Source organism: Aotus nancymaae, unplaced genomic scaffold, assembly GCF_030222135.1.
Source record: "Aotus nancymaae isolate 86718 unplaced genomic scaffold, 86718_ANA_hifiasm-v0.15.2.pri h1tg000007l, whole genome shotgun sequence".
In the NCBI taxonomy this organism is placed as follows: domain Eukaryota; kingdom Metazoa; phylum Chordata; class Mammalia; order Primates; family Aotidae; genus Aotus; species Aotus nancymaae.
This window is the reverse complement of record NW_026988418.1, coordinates 41898939-41926808: the sequence shown is the minus strand read 5'-3', so window position 1 is coordinate 41926808 and position 27870 is coordinate 41898939. Positions and strand designations below refer to the sequence as shown.

General features: G+C 33.8%; 1 protein-coding gene across 5 annotated transcripts in view; it reads left to right on the top strand.

Moving 5' to 3' along the window:
• Nucleotides 1-27870, top strand: part of ADGRL4 (adhesion G protein-coupled receptor L4) — a 143526-nt gene that overhangs the window by 29495 nt on the left and 86161 nt on the right. For 2 of the 5 annotated variants that reach the window (XM_064372540.1, XM_064372544.1), the window contains exon 4: nt 2042-2191. The exons of 1 other annotated variant lie outside the window; for it this stretch is intronic. In XM_064372540.1, coding sequence (XP_064228610.1) covers nt 2042-2191 — 150 coding nt within the window. Of the gene's footprint in view, nt 1-636; nt 674-758; nt 1861-2041; nt 2192-27870 lie in introns of those variants that run through there. 2 more of the 5 variants (XM_064372541.1, XM_064372542.1) reach the window with 2 other exon arrangements.

Genomic DNA, 27870 nt, shown 5'->3' with positions numbered 1-27870 from the left:
AATTTTACCTGAAATTGAGTTGATAAGGGAAAAGTTGAAAAGGCACAATAGACTACATCCTTGTTTTACATGTTGCAACCCAGAGTCCCAGCAAGATGAGGACTGAGCAGTGGCCTGCCACTTTGCATGGATTCAGGTCTCCTGACTGCTACTTGAACCTTTGTTCTCTAGGAAAAATTACTGGCGAGTATACATATTTTTAAAAGGGTATGTCTTGAACTTTAGTTGTCAGAGAAATCCCCTACGACCTACTGATTTTTGGATGCTCTCTCCGGAAGGGCTCTCCATGGGTCGCAGAGACCTTTACTTTTTAAGTACTCACTCTTAGGGTAGCACTCTGAGAGCTGCGCCTGAGGACAAGCGGATCCCTCATTGGGGCTGTAACATTGCTCGGGGTCGGAGGTCACCAGGCAGGGAACGGAGCCCAGGTGGCGTGGGGAAAGGGGATGGAGGCCGGACGTGGCCAGGGGACTCAGGACTTGACTCACACACTCACACAAAAGAGGCCGGAAAGTGTCCGGAGGAAGCCGACGCGTCACGGAGAACGGATCCGGGACCCTGCCGCGCCCGCCCCGCGGCGCCGGGTCCCGGGTCCACAGCCGCACTCACCCGCCGCGCTCTCCGCCACCGCCACCACCGCGGCCGCCGCCAATGAAACTCCTCCTGTTCCTAGGTGAGTGCTCAGCGCCCCTGGTCGCCGAGGTCCTCGGAGGGGCCGGTCCCTCGTAGGGGACGGGATTTTTTAAAGTGGTGGAGCTCATATGGCAAGTGGATTTGGCAAAATCTCCGAGGAGAATTAACTTAGTACTTCTCAGGATGTTTTTCTCCTTGACCTTTCAACTGCAGAGTTGAATATTCAAGGTCTAGGGACTGTTAACCTTTTTACTCCTCTTGAGGAAGTCTCTAAGGTCCCCTTTCACCTGTCCTCTGCTCTGCCCCAAAGAAATTTGGGAAATCCAAACCATTAACACTTATGGGAGGCTTCCTGGCATTCTAAGGGGATTGCCGGCCCAGATTTGAGCTTCATTTTGACAACATTGTGCAGAAAGATAGTGAATGACATCTCCCAAGGTGAAATAATTTTGGCTTAGTCAGTACACATACACTTATTTGCCACTAGGATTTAGAACAGAATACTTAAGAATCTCTTGGTACCTGGTTAGGACAACTTACGTTAGATGACTATTTTCAGAACAATGACCTCATACTTCATAGCTGTTGGTCCTCAAGACTCTTGAGAAGACCTGGAAAAAACAATAAAAAAGGAACCTTTTGAACGTTTCCTTATCTTGTCCTATCAATCTACAACATATAATTTCCAAGTATATTTCAATAACTCTGATGTATAGTCTTGTTCTATGTTTTGTTTCATTTTTGTTGGTCACATTTGTGTGTTTTATGTTTCTGGAAGATCAATCTTTGACCATAATGCTGAGGGTTTTTTTTGTTTTTGTTTTGTTTTTAAATTTTCCCTAATGGAAAAAAAAGTGAAATGCATTTTATTATGAATAAGACAGAATTGAAAACAATCATTAGAACACAGGGGAAAAAAAACGGCAATTGCATTTGTTCTCCTAGATAAGATGCCATCTTAAGGTGACACAGATTTGAATTTGCACATACTCAATTTACCTTCCTTTCTACACAGAATTACTCCCAGAGGAGGGAAATTCCTTTACAATTAGGCAGTTCCCTTTCAAAGTATCTCGCCTCAGAATGAAGGGTAACACTGAATCAACATGCTATACTGATCTAGGAACACAGTTTTTATTATAAAGCTGAGTTGTTTATCACATTTTAGCTTTGTTGAGATTTACATTATAAAGGCTGAAATTGAAAAAAAAAGAATTTATCTTAAAAGTAAGTTTTACTTACTTGCTTTTGTGCTGTTACTTAGCAAAGTGCTCCCTTGGGAAAAATTTATAATCCACTTATCTAAATAGAAAGAAAGGAGAATTTATGTTTATTATACTCTAATTCAGCAATAGGAAGAGGTGTTTCTTTTACTTTTTGAAAAGATGTATTCCTCTATTTTATTTAGTGGTTTTTTCCACTTTGTTGAGTTGTTCCCATACTCAAAATTGCGCCAAGACACCTTGTCACCCAAATGCAAAATGTGAAAAACACAATGGAATTGAAGCCTGCTATTGCAACATGGGATTTTCAGGAAACGGTGTCACAGTTTGTGAAGGTAAACAAGCTTTATTACCTATTTTGGATTATATTGTAAGATTAAATTCTGATGTGAATGCTTTCTGTCCTCCAGAAACTAACTTGTTTTGTGTTATACTGTTAAATTTCATACTATTTAAAAAACACATAAGTAGCTAAACAGTAAGTTTGACTTCTCATGTCAAAATTTATACTTGTTATTGGTTTTAAACGACTTCATGTAGATATTATTTTTGGTGCAAATATTAAAGATTTCCCTTTAGCTCATGCTGGAAACCCAAGTGTAGAGGGCATAGTCAGCAGCTTTGGGAAGAAAAGAGTTCATGAAGTTTAGGCTATACTGGTATGTGTTGCCTTTATATACCACCTTTGCTCCTTGATAGATGATGCCAAGTATATTTGTATATGCCCAAGGTATTTGTATACCGACATGGTATATGATACTCATATACAGGTACTTGCCTGCCTATATTTGGAGATGATACTAAGAGATCCATGGTTTTCTCATGCATATCCTGGGCATAGGAAATGAAGAGAAAAAAGAGAGGAAAGAGACTTGAAAAGACATCAATGTTTGAAAAAGTAGATTGTATTCATAAAGCTTTATGCTACTGCCCAGAGACAGAATGCCAGAAAGGATCTTTGTAGGGTACAGTTTAGCCCATTGATCAGCAGAACACCATCTGATAATCAAATTTTAAAAATTTCTTTTCTGTAGTTGACACCTTTACCCCTAATCCTCCATTCCCCCTATGACAGTCAATCTTTTAAAATTCATTTTCAGCAAAATCTAGTTTTAACTGGATCCATAGGCCAACATTCTGTGTAGGAGAGAGAGAAAAAAAAAGAAGTAGGTCATACAAATTAGTTTTAAAATATAATTACATGGCAAGTTCAAATTATAGCTGTGTGGTATTATGCACCTAAATGTATTTAAGATAACATGAACTTTTTCTAATTAAGCCAGGATGTTGTATATTGTTATTATTGCATGTGTTTGCTTACAGCATAAATGAGTTGTATCTTGTGATTGAATTTGATAGACTCTTTAAAAAGTTAAATATGCAGTGTATCCTAAGACCAAAACTCATCATAATTAGTTTAATGTTTAAAAAATGTACAGCAAAGCTACAGTTCATTTAATGGTGCATTAAGTCAGGTGTTTTTGATTGTATACACAGCCAAGATTTGTAATATACTATTTTACAAGAATTACAAAATTCTTTTCATAAATAATCTTAGAAATTTAGTGTGTGTTTAATTGAATGGCATTATAGGAAGTGGAAGGTTGAATGACCTTCAAAATACTGCATCTCACAAATTAGTGTGCTTTTCCATTAAACATTAGAAATTGTATGCTAGTACTTCATAACCAGCATTGCCTTTTTGTTATTTACTTTTCAACTGTTATGCTTACCATCAGTAATGTCAATAACTTTTCATAATTTTGACCTTTAGCAACCAACCAGCTTATAGTCATGTTTTTAATGATTAAAAAAAAAAAGCAACACATCTTCCATTATCCAATGCAGTTGTTTTTCCCCTGCTGCCTAAGTCAATAACTAGCTAAAGAACAGAAAATATTTTCACTGGGAAAAAAAAATTCTTTAAGACCTTTTGGCCTGCAAATTCTTTTCACACAGAACATAATTTATAATGGGAATTTGTTTTCTTCTTATGTTCATGTTAAACTTAAATTCCCTTTCTGTTAAAAAAAAAATACATATTCACTTGTTTTGATGTTTATTATCTGAGATTTGTAATGTCTTCTTAAAACTGTTCAAACATCTTTTTCACCTTTTATTAATTCACTGACAGGTTTTGAACCTTTTTTTTTAGTCAGGATAGTTACTATGCTCTTTAGAATTAAAACACTGTATTCCCAACTCCTGAATAGTCTAGGTTATATTTTGAGTTTTAAGATTGTGGTTGACATTTTCATTACTAAAGAGATTCCCCACCTTTCCTGTCTTTCTCTAAGATTGGTATTAGGTAAAGATGAAATGACTGAGCAGGAGATTAGCTGCAGGGATGCCTACTTCTTGAGGAATAGAAATTGTTTTCTTTTTTGTGTCCTCAACATCGCAATTATCATAAAATTTGGCTCTCTCAGAGATACCAAAGAAATGTTATAGTAATAGTCCAACCTAACCAAACATATTAAAAGAGCAAGTTTTGAACAAGTAATTTATAATTTGTTTAACATGGTCCTAAAAAAATAAGCTTTAATAGTAGTGAATTTTTAATTCAATCATTTTAAAATTTAACAAATGTTTATTGAGCACTTTGATAATCATTAATATAACCACCATCATCATTAGAATAGCTAATATCTACCCTGTACTGAGTCCAGAAATTAATTAACAGAGACCTCGTTGTCAGACATATTATTAAGAGTATGAGCTGAGGAATCAGACAGACTTGCATTCAAATATTGGCTCCACCACTTGTTTGGTTGGTTGACCCTTCCTAATTCATTTTTATTCTACCTGACAGTGTCAATTCCTAATACATACAATTTATCATATAACTCAGCTACTTAATACCTGTCAATGGCTCTTCCTTATCAACAGAAAAAAGTCTAGACCCTTAACATTTTGACTTAATTCCCACTGACTTCTCAGCAAATATGCCCTCTGTATCTGGCATGAAATTCTTGGAGCTCCTTAAAAATATCATACATGTTCAACCACCGGTTTTCTGTTAACTGCTGATACTTTTTCGTGCCTTGTCTTTGCCCCTTTGTAAATCTTGATAAATCAAATGTATTCTTCAATCCACAACTTAAATGTCACTCCCATCTGGAAAATTTTTCTAAGTGATGTGTACATGCACACCAGTTAACAGAATGAGCTACACTGTCTAAACCATGTCTTACAAATAACTGCAATTTAAAATATTTAATGAAGTGATCATTTCCATAATAGAAATGTAAACAGAAAAAAACACTAACTGTTCTTTGCATCACATTTCAGTATCGATATGGATAAAAATAGAGATGAAGATACATATGTGATACTGTGGATGATTTTTAAAAATACGCCAGAATCAGTGCATTAATGAGTGTTGCCCACTTGTCATTCAATTAAATGTCCCTGTAAGGTTGTTTAATTACAATGATGTGTGTGTGTGTATGTATGTATGTGTGTGTATATGTGTGTGCATGTGTATATATATACGCACATATACATATATATAAAGTGTGTGTATGTGTGTGTATTACAGTACACACACGTGTGTGTATATATATGTATATGTGCGTGTATATATATATATATATATAAAATGTATTTTTCCTATCTTTATTGCCATTTTGAGATTTTGAGCATGGATTTAATGTTCAGAAACAGCTAAGAGAAACTTTTAGCCAAATCTGATGGGTAAAGAGAATAAGTAATGGCCAAAATGATATTTTAAAATGGTGTGCGGTTATAAAGTAATATATGGGGAACATTTTTTCATGAGTATCATGGAGACAATTTGAAAACTTTCGAGATGTTCTGAGCAATAGCAAGCTGACTGTAATAAATGTATGGACTTTCAAGTTGTTACTTCTCATTTGGATGCATATGTTTCATTATTGGTTTAAATATAAGTGAATTATTTTCATGCATTCATCTTATAAATATTTTAAGTGGAATTAACATTATGTGAAATTCTTCAGAATTACACTTCCAAAGGAAATTGCTAATGTTTCTAGCTCCAAAATAACAAAGATAAACCTAATATGTTATTGAAATAAATCCTAGAGGTAAACCAGCTTATTTAGAAAATATATTCATAATGCAATTATTAATGCAAACATTTTCTAAAATAACCATTACAAAGCAGAAAAAAATCAAAATATGTCAGAGTGAAGAAGAGACTAAGCATTTTTCTCTATGAGAAAATATCATAATTACCTTGAAAAAATGAGAATAAGGCAAAATCATTTACTTATTTTAGCAATTACAATATTCATCATATCCCCTTCATACCTGACATTTTCACAAAATGGTACCCCTAAACAATTAGCATAACAACAGCATTATTTTCTTACCAAAAAAAGGTTGTCTATCAGTTTATTTTTACCATATTCTAGTAAGTTATTAAACTCATCAAAGTTATTTATTCACTGAGACAGTGTACTACACAAATAAGCAAAGCTGAAGTTCACAATTGCCTTAAAATTGTATAAATACGTATCTTATGTGAAGTTACATACCCAGAATATAAAGTGTATCAAAACTATCTGCTTCAGGTCCCTCCGGGGAAACTATTTTTCACAGCAGCTTATAAATCTTTTCCTTTTTTTTTTGTCTTAAGACTTCAACTGGACATTTTAAAAATATTTGTTTTTTATTTTCATCACACATTATCAGCTCTCTGGTAGTTTATCTGAAACTTTTATTGTCCTTTTATGTTTATTACATGTTTGTAGTATTGAAATTTAGGAGTAGCAAGTTGAGTTGAGTAGTACCTGGACCACCATTCATAATCCATCCATCCCTCCCTTCCTCCTTCCCTTTCTTCCTTTCTTCCTTCCTTGCTTCCTTCCATTTTTTATTTTCTGTTTTCTATCTTCCTTCTACCCCCTCTGCCTTCCTTCTTTTCCTTCTTTCTCCCTTTCTTGGATTTTAAATTGCAATCCTCAGAAAGAGGTGGCTTCTTATTTTCAGGTCATATTTAAGGACTATTTCAAAAATTGCTAGTATATATCTCACTAATATGTACATTTTGCTTCATATACAAGATATGTTACTAAAAATCTTAGGGAATTTTTATATGTTGCAGAGGAATTTAAATGAATGCTACAGCAAACTTGAAAAGGTATCAACTCAGATGTGCTACTGGAGAGTCAGGTATCAAATTTCTTTAAAGAGAGGTTTATATTTCCTTGGGGATTCTGTATTAAATGAGACATATAACCTCTTTAAGAAATTATAGTCTAAATTAACCCAGGGCTTACCTTTCAGGATTATGATTTCTGTAAACTGCATCCAAATGAATAAAATATCTTGCCAATTTCAGAAATCCTTTTCTTTGTACTAGAAATATGACCTCTTTATTCACAAGAAAGTTTCTACAGTAGAGATATCTACCACAATAATTAGGTGGAACTTCCTCAAAAATATCCACTCCACAATATTATACATTCCCTCAATGTATAGAAAGAGGAAAATAAACCAATAAACCATTACAAAACTTTCTTTAGGTTAATATTTACTTTGAAAAGAGAGGAAAGGTACATGTATGGTCTGAGTTTTGATATCAGTTCCAGAGTTTTAAAACCAAAGACTTTGCTGATCTGGTTTATTAAGGTCAGTTTTGCAGACTAAGTTTTAGGCATCATTCTTCCACATCATCTTGTTTCATGTTTATCTCACAGGATAATTACCAAGAATTTAATGAGATACAACTAAGAAATTTCTTGAGATCTTAAAATAGGGTTTAATATGAACATATGATTTGGGGTTTTCCAAGTAACCGATAATGAAACATAATGAAAATTTTTCTTCAAGTAAAAGTCTCATTAATTTTTAATCAGTATTATCTAGATGGATTCATTGATTATTTAGAACCAGAAAAGTAATATCAATTACTAATAGCGTGAAGAATGAAGCTGAAATGATAAAAATGAACACACAGCTTCTGGGTTCTAATTTCAAGAATAAAAAAGTTATGCAAAAAATCAATCTTAAATAAGACTTTGCACAATATATTTTGTACTTATGCACAAAAAAATACCTTCTGGGTTGACATTTTAGAATGCTGACTTTTTTTCCAAATTAAGAATACCATTTTCTGTTTATACTCCAGGCTCTACCATCAGTTTATACAGCAGATAGATAGATAGATAGATGATAGATAGATAGATAGATAGATAGATATAACTATAGATTGCATCATATAATATGTGTTAGTGGTAAGGGATCAATGACAATAAAAATTGGATATGATTTTCCTAGAACTCGTGTTCATTTTGCATGCAAAGTGAACATGGTGGCTGAACTACCTTATATTTCCTGTTCTCTCATATCTTTTGAAGCTGCTAGGAATCTAAAACTAAATGAAACTTGTATTCTAAATGTAGATTATCACATATTTTAATTCCTGTTGCTTTTCCATAAAAATTCTGGAAGAAAGGTGAACAAAGAAATAGTAGAGATAGCACTTCCAATACCCTCCCCCTTGCACCAAATTACTGAGGTCCCAATTTCTCACTTTGTTTTTTATAGCTCTACTCTTTTGTCAATATTTTAAGGTTGCAAACTTTATTTTGCAAAATTAATGACATTTCTGTTACTCTGGAAACATCAGTTGTCTATAGTCCCAATTTTATAGGGCGTCAGCACACTTCATAGTAAACTCCTGGATATTTTAGAAGTAAATTATCGAGTCTTCTGCTTATCTATGTTCGCATTATTTCTCTTCCTTATTTACTCTCTTTAATTATTAAATAAGTTTCAGGTTTTCAGCTTAATAAAAAATTATATATTGGTGTTGATTTTAGTGACTTCTGTGAGCTAGACACTACTCTAAGCTCTTCATATGAATTTTTAAATTTAATTCTCACAATACTTCTCTGAAGTAAGGGCTAGTATTATCCCCAACTTATAGATTAAGTGATTTGCCAGAGAAAGTATTTACAATCAGTTGCCTCATATGATTCTCACACTACTCTGTGATATAGGTCTGCAAGTAAAAAAAGTGAATTTCATTGAGATAAAATGAATTATTTTGGTTCTACCCCATTCCCATCTGCCTTTTCCCTGCTGCATTATCAAAACAATCATATATGTGTGTGTATGTGTGTGTGTGTGTGTGTGTGTGTGTGTGTGTGTATCAATGCAAGGAGATTAAAGCTATTTACCAGTTTTAATATCTTGATAAAATACATAGGTCAGGTACAAGAGTTTAACTTCTGTTCATCAATCTCCATCAAGACAAGTGAAGTCATAAAAATATTTAAAAGCAATGAAATCAGAGGGAGGCCATGAGAAGTCCACAAACTAGAGTGAAATTCTCAAAGCAGTGTCTAACGCCAGAAAAGGGGGCAGTTCAGTGCACATAGAGAATGCTGCAGCAAAGAGGAGGACTTTTCTTGTGGTGGCAGTAGCCTGTCCTCTTCCCAAAAGTGGAGAGAAATCTAGATGATAGTTTGATATATCATTTTCCTAAGGCTACACAGATTGGGCATTCTATTCCTCCTGGTTTGTCTCCAGATAAAGCCAAGAAAATACTCTCAAAGAAAACTTGGTCATCTGCCTGCAGGCAACTCTTGAGAGTGAAAATTGATGCCACCTTTCTGCCTTCTCCTTACTGATGTTACCCAGAATAATGCCTCAAAATTACTGAGCCCACCTGTGTATACAGAGAACTCTTAATTCTCTTTTACTCAAGCAGTTGTAATGCCTAGCTGACAAAATCTGGAGCAAGTCACCTGTGATCATCAACATTGTTTTTTAACTGTAAACATGAGAGCCATTTAAAGATCGTCCAGTCGTTGAATAAAAGTGAACAATATAAACATGTAGGTGAATAAATAGAAAAATTGGCCTGGAAAGTCATTCTTTTAGGTTGAAGCAAAAAATCGAATTCATATGCTCAAAGAATTCTGGAAAAAATTGCATCCAAACAATTACAAAAATTTAGAAGAGGGTTCTATGTACAAAAGAACTATCATACCACACACAATAAAAACTTCTTACTTTGATATAACCTTAAACCTTTGCGTTACCCAACCTCTTCCACTATCTTTCTCTAATTCTCCTTTCGTAGGAAGAGGTATTAAGCTGCTAAAATTCTCAGCAATGCAAGCCAGTGCCTACACACCACCAGAAGATTGAGGTTAAAGTCTCCCATTCCTGGGTTTTCTGTATTGCAAGGGTGGTTGCTGGATAGAACAGAGAAGTTGCAAATATTCAATTTATTTACGTATGTGTGGAAGATGCATCAGGATAGCATTAGTCAAGATATTCTTGAGCGTGTCATCGCAGTACCATTCCTCTTTTTAAATCCCAATTTCACCCCTTTTCATCTTTTTTTTTTTAATCTAGGCCCAGACCTTTTTCATATTCCTCCTGTGCTTTATCTCAGAGGTTAAATAAGGTGATCATCAGTGTGTTTTCTGACCCTAACTGCATGATTTGCCTGTGATTTTTACATTGAAATGTCATTAATGGAGTAATGAAGTCCACACCTGCTAACCATTGTTGTAGAACCTCTAATTCATTTGACTGAACTCAAATTGTTTTTGTGACTCACTTGTAACTTTCATTGTTGCAATAGTGCAATCATCTCTTCCCTCTGTTGTGTGTTTTCCCCAAGTGATTTCCTGAATTCACTGGCTAATTTGATTGTTCCTGTCAAACAAACTTAAAGTATTTTTCATCTCCAATAAAATAGATTTATCTTCTGATAATTGATGAGATAATGTACAACAATAGGGCTGGAAAATAATCATCTCAAAACTGTAGCACTAGAAAGTGAAGATGGAAAATAACAGAACAAAACTGAGAAACAGAGGACCAACCATGGAAGGCCTAATATTCATCTAATAGAACTCTTATTGAGGAAGGGTTCAGGCAAAATTTAGCAGAGGATAAAATAAAAGACAAAAATTAATTTCCCAAAGCTTAAGAAGGTCAGGAGCCTTCAATTAAAAGAAACCACAGATGACCACTTATCTTCTATGGAATATGCCTGTGGCTTCACTTCTCAGTTTATGTTTAAGGAATATCCATTGATATCCTGCTCTTAAAGAAGAGTATAGTTCACCTCACAACCTGTCACCTTTATTTATAAATTCAAGTTGTTTATAAACTTTATGTCCTCAAGTAATAAAGGAATATATTGGCTGACTTAACCTCAGGCTGTTCCATTCCTAGAACCTAGGTTAAAAGCCTACTCAAATTGTGAGAAGAGAGAAAGTATTTTTCAAAAGGACATTTGACTGACTGTTAGCAGGAGGATGAATAGATGCCATGCAGCCAGAAGGGCAAGTGACCATTGCAAGAACGTTTCTGTCAGTCCCTTCAGTTCCCATTTCTACATTCATCTACTTTTATTTAACCACTGCTTTATCTTTTTCCTGAGACAAATTCTACTCTAGAGGAAAGGACATTTATTAAAATCTTGTGATACATCATATTCATAATAAAAAATTTCTAGATTAATCTCATCCTCCAAATTCTAATTATTGTCCTCTTTTATATGTTATGTTCCAACAACTAAAACCCAGCCCTATAAATATAAACCCTCCTGGTATCTATTATTAATCTACCTATACTCCAGTGACTAGATTCTCTAATAATAAATCCTAACGTTTCTGTGCAAAAGTCTCCAAATTTGTTGTGTATATTTTATCCCTATCCAACTAAGATTCTCATGGTAAGTCACAAAGAGCATCCAAGCCTCAGTTTCCCTAAAATGAGCAGATTGGACTAATATCTTTATTAATGTCCCTATAAGGTTTAAAATTATTCGATACTATTATTGTAATATATTTATTTGAACCATAGTGAATTTTCAGTTCAACTAATTCTTGGGTAAATAGCCTTGGTTTTGGACTCAGTTTGAAACATGAAAGTGAAACAGATACGGAATTTTAATCTCTTGCCTCTAAGCTCCATGCCCTTTTCACTTTACTGCACAGTTCTGTTAAACTCCAATCTCTGGAGCTGGCATGACCAACACAAGAGATGCTTTATCTACTCTCTGTACTCCTTTCCTCCCCACTTACGACCTGACACAACATGATGCTCTTTCCTGATGAGCCAGGATGTAAACTCAAAGTTCTTCTCCCAATATTACCAGGCAGGTGCTACAAATCAATAGACGTTGGCACATAAATGAAACACTTTTTCCATATTTTCTCTGGTGGCTTCCTCCCTCAGAAGGAATGTCTGGATTCATCTTCAGAGAGCCCTCCTGCATTACAGTGCTGAAAAGTAAGGCATTAAATATCATATGATCAGTGAGAGAAGTACTATGTTGGAGTCACTTAAACAATTAAAAACAAGTAGAAGGCTGTACATCCATGATTTTTATATTTGCTCTCATATTGGGAAAGTCTAGTCACTGTGATGTGTGACTGAGAGTATTCCTTTGAATAAGATGGTGTATATATTCATTTAAGGGACAGGAGGGTTGTAATTCATGTGATTTTATAATTGCCATGTAGCTAATAACTAAAACAAAATGCTACATAGTGGAACTGATCTTGGTGTTGCAATTCCAAAAGATCTTTGTTTAATGAGTGTTTATATTCAGGAATGGTAAAAGTAGAAATGATCAGAGAGGCAATTGTCTCAGCTAGGAAGTAAATCTGAAAGCCACATTTATTCATTCCGAGGGTAATGTATATTGCCAGGCATCAAAAATGATTTTGCACCAGGCTGTACTAATGAGGCAGGATGATCAAGTGTGTGTGTGTGCTCAGAAGACAAATTAGACCCTTTCAATATTGGGACTGTTATAAACCTGGACTTACTGTCCAAGACTGGCTTCACATGCCATTTTCTTGGCAAGGCTTTAAAAAAAATTATCTTTCAGTAATAATTGTTCATTTTTAATCATGCTCTCCAGAGTAATGAATCACAGTAAGGAGTAGTTTCATTTTATTTTTACATTGATATTAAATATTGGCATAAGTTTTGATGGAGTCTGCCTGCTTTTCAGTAGTGACTGGGGAATCCCAGCAATGACTACTCCTTGAGGAGAATGACTAGCTCTTATTTTTTATTGTAACCTTGGAAACTACAAAAATCCAATCTACAAAATGCTACAATTCTGGTTTGTTGGTGCCCCGTTTTTGTTGTTCTTTACCTGTGCTGAATTTCTTGAAAGACCGTGAATGGTATTTCTGTTTGCAAGAATCAAGCACTTAGTTCTGACTGAATTTCATATGTCATAAAAGGCTGAAATGAGATTACTTTAGATGTAATCCCATCCCAAATATATTGCTATAAATACAGAGCATCGATTATAGCCAAATGAAAAATGTGCATAAATGATCAAACTAGTATCATAAAACTTTACATAGGTTTGTTCCTTAAAATCTTTGTTTTCCTACTTCATTTTAAGGGATCAACTATGCAAGTCTGAATTTTCATTGACTTATTTATTGCTTTCTTGAACATTTTCATGAATTAGGAAGTAACATTTCCTAAGACAGATTTAGCTGAAATATTGCCATGAATGCCTTGTAATGATCTTCTGTTTTTGAGGCAGCCTTCAGAGTCGCCAAAATCACTTTGACTGTTACTTCCTTTTGGATCTTAAGTATCAAATATGACTTTTTCACAAAAATTCTGAGAAGTGTAAAATCACTGGCACTTAAAAAATGAAATTTTTACTTAGAATCATAGTAGTACTTTCAGGTTTTTAGTTACAAAAAAAATTTACTCATTTTACTCCACGTGTTATTTATAATGCTTGTCTCACATTTATCACTCACTTCCAATGAACTAAACTTCATAAATACAACTTATGTAGAGGTAAATTTTTCTTCAGTAAATTATTTAAGATGAGGTATTATAGGTTTTATCTTTTTTTACAGTGCAAAGTGACTTTATGCTGTTACAATTTTACATTTTAAAAAATTTATTTTGTTTACTATCATGCCCTAAATTTGATTAAAATGAAATAAATAATCATATAAACAAACTGGGAAGAAGTAAAATATTCTTTCCCTCTACAACTTTAAGTCATTTTATGAGAATTTTTGTACTCCCAATATATAAAGATTATAAATAAAATATTGTGCACATCCTCAAAAATTTTTTTTAATTTAAAAAACGTATTTTAACTCTCCTTAAGTGTTACTTTCTTCCTCTAGAAAAGATTCTTTTTCTACTGTTTGACAATGTTAAAATCAACTAAAAATTACATATTTAGGAGCATGTAGAAAAAATAATTTAAGAAATTTTAAATGTATGATCTAGGATAATTTTCTACTTCCTTTCTGCTCAAGATATAATTTTATATCCTCTATTTTATCAACCATCAAACATCAATTGGTCTGAAGTTCACTGGATTTGTGTAATTTGTTAGTCAGCTGTGTGAGAGAACACAACTGTACAGTATATGTTATACAGCATTTGTATAAATGGATCAATCATTTGTATTGTTAAAAATGGAACAAATCAAACTTGTCTGGCATAAAAATTGTGATTTTTCTGAATATTAAAACATTAAGGCAAGATTATTGGAATATTCTACTATCTTCAACTGTTCTGTCCATTGCCATTAAGCATAGATGAAAAGTGCCAGCCTTAAATTACTGTACTTTTATGTGTAGCTGTGACTAGCATAAGAATGAGAGTATTAGGAGGAAAAAAAATTCCAACTGTTTTCAGGGCAATTGGAATATAGGGAACAAACTCTAACACCTGAATCTAATAGATGATATTTTATATTCAAGTCAAAGAATTTTCATTAAAAATGTGATTATGTTGAGTGTCACTGGTCAGACAAGCTCAATTCCTGAAAAGTCCCTTTGCATGGGATTTACTACAAAGTAATGCTATTTTCCATATTAACATGATTTTTCTGCAATCTTATGGTCAGATACATAATTTATATTACCAAGAAATCCAGATTAGTGTACAGTTTCATAGATTCTCTTTATAATTATTTAAAAGCTTCCAAATAAATTGCTGAGAGACAGAATGTTCAAACTGTTAGAACTTTGTACTTATTTTAAGGAGGAAATTAACACTTTGGTCCTTTATTTGCCATGAAAAGAGATAATGACTTTCTCTACGAAGATTAGAATCTAACCGAACATTGTAGGTTAAATATAGCATACAAAATCGTGTGCCATTTGCAAAAATGCTATCAGGGAGAAAACCCAGTGACTGAGTTTCTGCGCTGTATTTTTCAGGTACACAGATTTAATTTAGAGATTATGGTTTGAGAATAAAATTTACTGTATGAGTGTTTTTGCCTGATAAGAAATTGATTTTGTGAACTTGGTACACATTAATTGAAATATCTAGCAATGTGTCTTAACTAGGTTAAGGGAACCATACATACTTGGAACCACATTATTACTTCACACTGGACTAGCAGGTTAATCCCTTTGTTGCCATTGATGGAAACTACTTTTTGCTACTATGGCAGCAGAAATAATCTCCTTCTATTGAATAATAAATAGGTTTTGTGTAATTAACATTATACTTAGTTGGTTCACTATATTGAAGGTGAACTCTTTTAATTTATTTAGAAGTTATATTACTCATACAGATTAAATATAGTATATTTCTCATATTTCAAAGATTATATTTGTTGTCATAAATATGAAAATATGTGCTGATGAGCATATTGAGACTTAAATAAAATACAGTGAAAGTACTAAATTGTCAGCATTCTCCGTACCTTAATTGTTAGCTTATTTAACTAATATTGACTCTAGTTGTATTTACACAGGAGAAATGAATTGCAGAAAAGAATTAACAAATTGTGAAATTCGTAAATTCTGCACAAAGAACCCCAAAATATGTACTTCTCTTAAGATTTTTGGGGCTTGTTTAACCAGATTAGTTATCTATAAAATAATTATCCAGACACATGCACTGAACATCTTCACTTATTTCTCTTTTCTGTGTATAACTCCAGAACCAAAATGTAGGTCATGCTTCTCTAGCACTTTGTGCTTTTGGCCCTCTGCAGGACAAGAATACATCATGAGTCTTAAAGAATTCGGTATTAAAAATATAATTGAAATTGTGTTTAACATTTACAACTAGCATAGGGAGGGAATGTGCTGCTGTCTTTTATGCATTTTTGATAATTCAAGTTGACATGTACAGCCAACTAAATCAGTTTTCATGAGATTGAACAGAAGCTGAGGTGTTTCTAACACTTGCTTGATAGTTTTGCCTTTGTGGCAAATTTTTGATATTTTGAAATAAGAGAGTTGTATATCCTTTGTGTCAGAAAGGTTCTTATGCCAGATTTCCTGGTGCCATATGGAGGATAAGTTCTGAAGATTATTTCTGGACCTTTATAAACACAGAAACCTATTGAGAATACTAAAAAAAGTACAACAAATCTCTGTTGTATATGCAATGCAGGAAGGCAAGCAGATGCTTGATTATAGTGTTATGCTTCTTCAACTAATGTTATGTTCGCTACAACAGTTTCCAGTGGAATACCATGTGGAGAAGAATGGTCTTTTCAATGTGTTTTGTCTTTGAATTTCAGTTTATTTGCAGACAAATATATCCACAAATTTTCAGTAGAGGCATTAATTGTTGTTTTTTACTCAACAATCCCTTTAATACTTCTCCTTTAAAAAATGTCAAATGGTTGCTTTAAGAATAAATAAGTATAGAGTTAATCTGACTTTAAGCAAGTCTTTAGATTGCAGTCCATGGTAAAAATTGCATTATTGTGTTAAGAAAGTAAAACCTAAGTCTTATCAATTATTGGTGATACCTGTTTAACAAAAGATTCCAGTGATTCCTAAACCAGGGACTTATTACTAGTAATGCCTTAATAATTCTAGATCAGTTCCTTTCCTGATGAAAACAAAATTTCTTCTAACAATGCTTAAAATTGAATAGAAATATGACACACTAAAGAGTAATAAAATTCTGAAGTATGACAAGTGTTCAAAATTAGGATGTAAAGTACAGTTAATAAATATAGAAGAGGCCAGGTGCGGTGGCTCACGCCTGTAATCCCAGCACTTTGGGAGGCCGAGGTGGGTGGATCACGAGGTCAAGAGATCGAGACCATCCTGGTCAACGTGGTGAAACCCTGACTCTACTAAAAATACAAAAAATGAGCTGCGCATGGTGGTGCGTGCCTGTAATCCCAGCTACTCAGGAGGCTGAGGCAGGAGAATTGCCTGAACCCAGGAAGCAGAGGTTGTGCTGAGCCAAGATCACACCATTGCACTCCAGCCTGGGTAACAAGAGTGAAACTCCGTCTCCAAAAAAATAAATAAATAAACAAATAAATAAATAAATAAATATAGAAGAGAAAACTGGCCTGCTAATTTCAAAACAGTTTTGGGGATGAAGCACTATGATGGAGATCCACTAAGATAAAAAGGAGCCTCAGCTTTTTTGATTCAGAAATGAAATATTAATGATTAATCAAGGTTGATAAAAACCTGATGAAAACATCCCTATAATCAGTGGGAAGTAGAATTACAGCTTATTGTGAGAGTCAGGGCCATGGAGGAGGCATACCTGGAGTCAAATCCTGGTCCTGGCATCAACCAGTTTCTACATCTCTAGATTGCAAGTAGTTTTATCAACAACAAAATCATTTTTGAAAACTAAAGAAGAAAATACAAATAAAGCACTTAGTTATAATCCCAGCCATATAGAAAGGCTTCAATAAGTGATAATTGTTGCAATGTAAATCTGTCAATCACTTTTTAACAAAGCTGTTTCTGATGGGTTCATTCTCTTTCTACTTTCCCAAACCATTAAGGACACCTGATTAAACGCATCTAGGCTGCAAGATTCAGATGTTAGTGTTACACATATGCTAATGTGTACACAGATGCTCTTCTGCTTTTCCCAAACTCCACAAACTACAACATATAATGGGCACTTCAGTACATACCTGGAAGAAGAACATATTACCCCCTATTCTTTAACAGTTTACTAATCTTCAGCTTATATTTTTAGCTCACTGTGTCCAAAGGAAAAAAGAACAAAACAAAAAATTATTTAATTATTAAAGTAAGAAAGTAAACTTTCTTTAATAAGTAAGTTTCTTTACTTTCCTTTGTACAAATCGCCCGGTCAGTATAGTGGAAGACTGTATTTAAAGTAGATGCATGTTTACAAAGACGATCTGGGAACTAACTTTTCCCAAATCGTATGTATATCAACACATTCAATTATCTAAAAAAGATGGTTAGCATTGAAAGCATGCTATGATATAAAGTACAAGCTTCTATATTATAAAATTCTAAATATTTTTGTTTGGCTTAACAAATTTCTTACCATACTTAGTTGCTTAAAATATATGACAGATGACAGATATTACTATATATGAAGTTTCTTTTAATTATTATTATGCAATTTGTAATAAGACTTGCTTAATACTTTGGCATAAAGCTTATTAGAGTAGAGAAGTACATTTTTTTTTTAATTCTGGGAAAATGGAAGAAAAAGAAAGATTGAATAATTAGCACAACTTTGTTTCAAAGATGAATTTGTTGTCTTACCTCTCAAGTGATTTATGTAATCTCCAGGTAGATTCTTAAACTTTGAGAAAAACCATAGATCTGTAGACTCTCCTTGTGAGACATCACTTAGGATTTTCAATGCCTAGAAGAAATGAAGTGTGTTCATTGACAGGAACCGGTTGAGAAGGATGATTGGAATTACTGTGTCAGGATTCTGCTCTTCCGGGTCTGTGAAGGCATTCATCAGTGTAATATTTTATCTTGAACAAAGATAGATTTGAATGGAAGTGTATCAAGACAACTTCATGCAGTTCAGCAACATTTCTGAGTTACAGTTTAATTTATGTTAGCTCTAGATAATCTAATATTTACTTATTGCATTTGAACCCTCCATAATTTTTTGGAAACCTTTCCAATAAATGAAAAGTAGAGAGCTAAATACGAATTCTATAAAGGAATCATTTTGCAAGTAATCTCAACTTTATGTTTTCAGAAAGTCAGAACAGACATCTTAACTCTTGGCCAGAGGGAGAAACTCCTGCCTGGCTCTCCTAATTCTAAATTTATTCCTTTTTTTTTTAAAACTGTCATTTCAAAATAATTGTCAAAAAGCTGATGATCAATTTGAGTTTTCTAAAGTGCCATGAGATAAAGTGTTTAAAGTCTTGATAGCATAACATTTGTTTTGTTTTTCATTATTTTCATTTTATAATTTTCCGAGAAAACAGTAGGCTATACCTTAAATTGCTTTTCTTTTAAGCATGTTATTTTAAATTCTAATACATTTTGCAACTTCCCTACTAGTTGGTCAATATTCCTAAATTACAGAAACAAAAAAGATGCAGTGGCCATTTAAAAAATTTGAAGAATAATGTGATAAGTACTTCCTTACTATAAATTTAAAAATCATAGTATGATTAGTATGTATGTTTGTTTGTTTTAAAAAGACAGTGGAGCGGTAAGATTGAATCAGATTGAAAGTTCCTTTGGATAATTTACCTTTCCCTAATTCATGCCTCATACTAATTCTGAAGCTTCAGGGGTAAGGACAAAAGAGCAAATAAATGTGACCTGTCTTGGAAAATGATAAGAGTCATGCAATATTGAAAAGAAAAAGATAGCAGCAAAGAAACTATCCACATAAATTAATCAAGTAATACTTGCCAGTGCCTAGAGTAGAATTCTGTATAGTAAGGATCCAACCTAACTATTAGTGTTCCAATAATATTTGTTTCTTCTACCAGCTAGATAAACATCATGGTATTCCTTACCAGCACTGGCTAGACATTGCCTTAAAATTTTTCTTAGTACAGTGGATTGAGTTGTAACTTCCAAATTTTTAGAGTTGTATTGGGAATCAATCTTATTTTAATTAATGGTGTTTTTTTTTTCAATCCTGATTCATGAAAATTATTCAGACTGGTACATCCAATATATAAGCATTCATATATTTTATATTTACCTCACTCTACGTTATGAAACACGCCAAAATAGAAATGTACAAAATATAAATAAATGTAGAAATATTACCATTTTTACCTATATGTCAACAGATGGCTTTGCACACACTTTAGGGTGCATTTCCTCATTGTAATTGGAAGCAACTGCTGTTGCTGAGTCATTCATTAACAAGTATATCATGATTACCTGTCATTTATATACTGTGTAGCTGTCTTAAATCATGTGTGGAAATTACAATTATTATGCTTTCAATTAGATAGTGATTTAGATATTGAGATTTACAGCTACCTTAACTAATATACTTGGTAAAAAAATTATCTGAGACTGAAAATTTGCTATTTAAAATAGCACTGACATCTCCTTCCAAGCTATCCTGTTTAAATGATGCCATCATGTCATGATTTATCTACTTTGTTTCATGATACGCCATGTTAGTTTCATGACATGCATGCTTTCAAAGCATCGTATTGCTACAGAACACCTCCCCTGTGGTCAAATTAGCTTTTAGACTCTATCCAATCTTTTATCCAAGATACATTTTTATTCTTTCTGATCATTTTTGAGGCATTAACTTAGATTTTTTATACTTATTTCAAATAGGACCCCAGCTACTCTTTGTTATGATAAGTGAATAATTGGGAAAATATTTTAATTTTAGTAAAAGCATAGTTTGCATTCCAATTTGAATGTTATTTTATTGTTTGAAAAATTTTCCTTTAACCCAAGTACTTAAAAAATAATATATATTGCTTTTTGATTTTTAAAATATTATTTGTTTACTTGTTTATTTATTTATTTTTTATTTTACATAGAGTCTTATTCTGTTGCCCAGGCTGAAGTGCAGGGGCTCAGCACTTTCTTACTACACCCTTGAACTCCTTAGTTCAGGTGATTCTCTCTTCTCAGCCTCCAGAGTAGCTGTATCTACAGGCGTGTACCACCATACACAGTTAATTTTCTTTTTTTTTTTTAATTGCATTTTTGGTTTTTGGGTACATGTGAAGAACATGCAAGGTTGTTGCATAGGTGCACACGTGGCAGTGTGATGTGCTGCCTTCCTCCCCATCACCTATATCTGGCATTTCTCCCCATGCTATCTCTCCCCAATTCCCCACCCCCCACTGTCCCTCCCCTCTTCTCCCCCGACAGACCCCAGTGTGTGATACTCCCCTCCCTGTGTCCATGTGTTCTCATTGTTCAACACCCACCTATAAGTTAGAACATTAAGTGTTTGATTTTCTGTTCTTGTGTCAGTTTGCTGATAATGATGGCTTCCAGGTTCATCCATGTCCCTACAAAGGACACAAACTCATCGTTTTTTATGACTGCATAGTATTCCATGGTGTATATGTGCCACATTTTCCCTGTCCAGTCTATGATCGATGGGCATTTGGGTTGGTTCCAGGTCTTTGCTATTGTAAACAGTGCTGCAATGAACATTGGTGTGCATGTGTCCTTACAGTAATGATTTATAATCCTTTGGATGTGTACCCAGTAATGGGATTGCTGGGTCAAATGGAATTTCTATTTCTAGGTCCTTGAGGAATCATCACACTGTCTTCCACAATGGTTGAACTAATTTACACTCCCACCAACAGTGTAAAAGTGTTCCTATTTCTCCACATCCTTTCCAGCATCTGTTGTCTCCAGATTTTTTAATGATCGTCATTCTAACTCACGTGGGATGGTATCTCAATGTAGTTTTGATTTGCATTTCTCTAATAACCAGTAATGATGAGCATTTTTTCATATGTTTGTTGGCCTCATGTATGTCTTCTTTTGTAAAGTGTCTGTTCATATCCTTTGCCCACTTTTGAATGGGCTTGTTTTTTTCTTGTAAATCTGTTTTTATTCTTTGTAGATTCTGAATATTAGCCCTTTGTCAGATGGGTAGATTGCAAATTTTTTCCCATTCTGTTGGTTGCTGATTCACTCTAATGACTGTTTATTTTGCTGTGCAGAAGCTGTGGAGTTTGATTAGGTCCCATTTGTCTATTTTGGCTTTTATTGCCAATGCTTTTGTTGTTTTGGTCATGAAGTCCTTGCCTATGCCTATGTCCTGAATGGTTTTGCCTAGATTTTCTTCTAGGATTTTTATGGTGTTAGGTCTTATGTTTAAGTCTTTAATCCATCTCGTGTTAATTTTAGTGTAAGGTGTCAGGAAGGGGTCCGGTTTCTGCTTTCTGCACATGGCTAGCCAATTTTCCCAACACCATTTATTAAACAGGGAATCCTTTCCCCATTGCTTGTTTTTGTCAGGTTTGTCAAAGATCAGATAGTTGTAGATGTGTGGTGTTGCCTCCGAGGCCTCTGTTCTGTTCCATTGGTCTATATCTCTGTTTTGGTACCAGTACCATGCTGTTTTGATTACTGTAGCCTTATAGTACAGTTTGAACTCCTGTAGTGTGATGCCTCCCGCTTTGTTCTTTTTGCTTAGAATTGACTTGGCTATGCGGGCTCTCTTTTGGTTCCATATGAAGTTTAAGGTGGTTTTTTCCAGTTCTGTGAAGAAGGTCATTGGTAGCTTGATGGGGATAGCATTGAATCTGTAAATTACTTTGGGGAGTATGGCCATTTTCACAGGATTGATTCTTCCTAACCATGAACATGGAATGTTTCTCCATCTGTTTGTGTCCTCTCTTATTTCGTTGAGCAGTGATTTGTAGTTCTCCTTGAAGGGGTCCTTTACGTTCCTTGTTAGTTGTATTCCTGGGTATTTTATTCTCTTTGTAGCAACTGTGAATGGCAGTTCGTTCTTGATTTGGCTCTCTTTAAGTCTGTTATTGGTGTATAGGAATGCTTGTGATTTTTGCACATTGATTTTGTATCCTGAGACTTTACTGAAATTGCTTATCCGTTTCAGGAGATTTTGGGCTGAGAGGATGCAGTCTCCTAAATACACAGTCATGTCGTCTGCAAAAAGGGACAAATTGACTTCCTCCTTTCCTGTTGAACACCCTTTATTTCTTTTTCTTGCCTGATTGCTCTGGCTAGAACTTCCAATGTTATATTGAATAGGAGCAGCGAGAGAGGGCATCCTTGTCTAGTGCCATATTTCAAAGGATATGCTTCCAGTTTTTGCCCATTCAGTATGATATTGGCTGTTGGTTTGTTGTAAATAGCTTTTATTATTTTGAGATACGTTCCGTCAATACCTAGTTTACTGAGGGTTTTTAGCATAAAGTGCTGTTGAATTTTGTCAAAGGCCTTCTCTGCATCAGTTGAGATAATCATGTGGTTTTTGTCTTTGGTTCTGTTTATGTGGTGAATTATGTTTACAAATTTGCAATGTTGAACCAGTCTTGCATCCCCGGGATGAAGCCTACTTGATCATGGTTGATAAGCTTTTTGATGTGCTGTTGCAATCGGTTTGCCCCTCAAATTAATCATTAATATTTTTAAATAGTAGTAATAGTAACAATAGCAATAAGAACCATCATAAGGGTCTTACTTTGTGCCACAAACAGTTCTAGTGTCTTTGCTTGTATTAAAACATGTTTTGAATCGGTATACTCTACTGTCTCTTAATATACTACTTATGTAGTAATGTTGTTTTAGACTTACCTGGATATTTGTTTGCATCTTCTCACCATTCCTTCATGCTTACCCTTCTTTCCTTCTGAGTTCAATATTCTTTGTCCTGAGGTTTACCTGATAAATTTTGTATTTGTTTATCTGAAGATGGTTATCTGAGTTAACAGATACTTTTTCCTAAAAACTTTGAAGGTATGGTACATTATTTTCTAGTTATTACTGTTTAAAGTGTCCTTATATATTTTTTTCTGTGTAGACAATCTACCTTTTATTCTTAGCTGTTTATAAAATCATCTCTGCAATTTCACTGTGATGTTTCCATGTTTAGAGTTCTTTTCCCTTATCTTGTCTAAAGCTGCATTTCCTGAATTTGAGCATTCTTATTTTCAACTCTATAAAAGTTTTAATCTGTTAGCTCTTAAAATAATAACTTTCTCATCTACTGTCCTTGGAATTTCAATTGAATGCTCCACTTTCTGTTATCCATGTTTCTTAAACATCACCATTTTCTATCTCTTTTTGCTTATGTGTCTTACATGTTAGTATTTCAGATATTTCACTTGAACATTTTTTCTATAGCTTTATTTAATCTGTTGTTTAACCAGTTTACTACATTATTATTTTTTTTAATTCTAGAGCTTGTTCTACTTGGTTCTCTTAAACTCTCAAGTCTTTTTAAATAGAACCTTGTCACTTTCAAATACTTCATTGCTTATCTATTTAATGTTTTCAACATTGCTACCTTCTATTCTATATGTAATAAGTCTATAAAGTATCCTAAATCTGCTATTTGTTCTTTCTGCTGATCCTCACTGATGGTGTTTTGGGTATGTTTCTGTGTGTGTAGTTTAATTGTAAAATTTATTTTGGCACTCCTTAGGTGTGGGACTCCTGTGATGCCACTGCACAAGATCTTTCTATACAGGAAGAATATTCATTGCTTCTCCCAGCCACCACACCTTCTTCACCATCATCTCAGGGTAACTTCCTGCTGTTTGTCAGCTTGGAGTTTCTATGATTATAGGCATGCAGTCATTCATTCTTAAATGACTCCCACTCTCCCTCTGTCCCCATAGCCTAGGCAAAGACCAATAATTTATTTTATTTTTCCTGGTGAGGACCTTTTTAAGGTCCACCCTATCACCGCATATGTGGCACTTTGAAGTCCTGACTTTAGGCAATTTTTTCAGTCTTAGCTTGACCTTACACAGGTGCAGTCCATACCTTTTTTCCTATAGAAACCCTTACAAAGCCATTACCCTCAAAAAGTATTTTTGAAGTTTTGTTTTACACCCCTGACTTTTATCTTTCCATTTATTTTTGTCCCCAAGAATTTCTCTTATTTTCCAGTATGCTCAGTTTTATCTTCTAAGAGTACATTTATTTTCTTTGTCATATTTTATCTAGCATTTCTAGATGTTTTGTTGAGGAAGGATATTGACATTATCTAGTCCTCATAAATAAGGATAGATTTTTAAAACTTATAAATCATCTTATAAGCATAAAGAAAACTAGCCCAAGAAAAAAAGTTTCAATTCTTTGGATGAAAGAGCAGAAAGGAAATAACTTTGATAGCATGGTTGTGCTACTAAATTAATTAGCCCTGAAGCCAATCTACTGCTGTATTTTTTCTCTTTTGTGAGATAATTAATTGCCTATGTCTTAAGCCACTTTGAAATGGGTTTCTTGTACTTACAGTAAAAAGCATCTTACCTGATCTATTATCAACTCATTTACTTAGGTTTCTGACTCTCTTCATCAGTACCTTGAATATAAAACTATATTGGTGTAAGCTGCTGTCCCACCTTTCATAGAAAAACGTTGAAGCATGAAATTGGGAACAAAATGGCATATATTTTAGTATAGGGTGTTTGCAAATACAAGAAATATAGGTAAGATTTTCAAGTTAAGCTGTTTTAGTGAGTAAGATTAAACTTAAAATTGGAATTCTATAACAAATCAGCAAAATTAAAAAATAATATTAATATTTAAAGCATATGAATGCAACATTTGTGTAAGGTTCAAAGAAGCAAATACTACCAACATATATGTTAGAAGATCCTAAAGGTTGAGCTCTAGTTAAAAGTGAAAAAGATGAGGCAGATTACAAAGAAGATTAAAAGTAGAGGTAAAAGGTGAAGTTGAAAATGAATTACTATATATTGAACATAAAGTGAAAAGAGTAAATTGTGTTGTAATTACATCAAGGACATTAAGAAACATAAAATAATTTAAATAGTTAAATTTGTAATTAATTGTTGTTTTCTTAATAATTATTTCAACTTAACTCATAACACAAGACAGATATATTTTAATTATTCATAACACCCACTTTTATAAAACTGAGGTAAACCAAGATATAAAAATAGACCTTTATTTCTTTAAGACCATATTTGTAGTCAGTTCAGGGCTTTTTTGAAATTAAAATCATACAGTATGGTTAATATGTTTAAATAAGGTAAAATAATCATCAATGCTACTACAAATACTATGAATTATAACAACTAATATTTACAATCTACTGAATGCAATGGCTTTTTAAATTCCTATAATATTCATCAAACCTATGATGTACATGCTCTTATTGTAAGCATTTTATGAGTGAAAAAAAATAGTTGCAATGTAATTCAATATAACTTCATACCTGAATCAGTTGTGGAATAAAATGACACAAAATCATTTGAAATATTATGAAGGTAATGGGCATGATAAAATCATGGTTTCCTAACAACCAATATTTTTCTATGTTGTTCCTTGTCTGCCTGAGAGAAACACTTCACATTCGTTCATTTTTTTTTTAAATATTGAATTTTTTATTGTTTTATGATCTACTGATTTTCATTTTATTGATCTGTTGATATTTTTCTTCTGTCTCCTTTGGAGTTTACATAATTATTTGACTGCTTTGGGGGGAAGAGATTGTTGAGGGGCCAGAGCTGTAATTAGAAGGCTGTTCTACAGAAAGGCTGATGACTTTCCCAAGAATTCTGAGAGGTGTCACCGTGATTTCTGAGAGGTGTCACAAAGATAAACAATGTTTTGGAAAATGCCCATTTAACCTTTGACAAAAGAAGTACTTGGGCATCCAGTAATAGACTACACTGCACAAATGTATGGTAGTTTCTAACATAAGGGAGACTAACCTGCTAGTTTCAGGCTTCAACAGTGATCATGCAAGAGCAGACAAGTTTGCACTCTAGCATTAGAAATTTAGGTTTCATTTAAGGAAAGATTTTCAGGGTGAAAGGTGTAAAGTGCTGGAATCAGTTACAAAGATAAGTTGTCATATTTACTTTCTGGAAGTTTTTACAAATAGTGTAGTTTCTCATCTCTGTGGGATGATTTAAACATAAGAGATGAACTACGTGACCTTTCTGGTTCATTTCCAGCCAGGTGATTCTGTGAGGAAATAAAGTATTTCTTCAGAACTGCTCATAAATTCCATTAGACTACAGTGAGTACTCTCAGTGGTAAGCTCGTGGCTAAAGATTTCTTCTAAATTTTCTGACTGTACTACATAAATAAAGCTTTAACTCCTCAGTGGCTGTAAAATTGTGTTTTAACAATATTAAGTAAAAGTCTTTTAATTATAGAAGTCAGCTGTTTTACACTGAAACACTCCAGTGAATTCTGTTTATAGGCCTCTGTTGGTGACAATGATATGTTGTAAGAAGCAGTATTTTTAATTTTATTTTTACTGAATATTTATTATATGTTTATACTTAGCTGACAACATATTAGACACTAGAAAGAAACAAAGTCACCACTCTTCAGAAAAAAAGCCTAGTGAAAATGTCAAAATGTAAATAAAAAGAATTAGAACTCAGTAGGAATAAGTACATTGAGAAGCGGTAGCACATGGCATAGGGAATACCACCCAAATTGGGGTGTGTGTGTGTGTGTGTGTGCATGTGTGTGTGCACTCACGGGCATGCAGGCATGTGTGAACACATGCGCATGAGTCTTATCTGCATGTGAATGCAGCACACAGATAAGAAATTAGAAATGCTGCTGGAAAAAGGGGAAACCTGAGCTACATACTAAAACATTCGTATTCATTTTTAGTTTAAATTTTATTTTAATAGTTTTGGTGGGTACTGGTGGTTTTCGTTTCCATGGATGCATTCTTAAGTGGTGGTTTCTGAGATTTTGGTGCATCTGTGACTTGTACAATGTATCCTGTACCCAGTATATAATCTTTTATCGTCTCCCTCTCCTACCCTTCCCCCCAAGTTCCCAAAGTCTATTATATCATTCTTATGCCTTTGCATCCTCACAGCTTATCTTTCACTTATAAATGAGAACATGATATTTGCTTTTCCATTCCTAAGTTACTTCACTTTGAATAATGGCCTCCAGCTCCATCCAAGTCACTGCAAAAGACATTATTTCATTCCTTTTTATGGCAGAGTAGTATTCCATGGTGTATATATTCCACATTTTCTTTATCCACTCATTGTTTGATGGGCTTTTAGGTTGGTTCTATATCTTTGCAATTTCAAATTGTGCTGCTATAAATGTGTGTGTGTGTGTGTGTGTGTGTGTGTGTGTGTGTGTATGTGTGT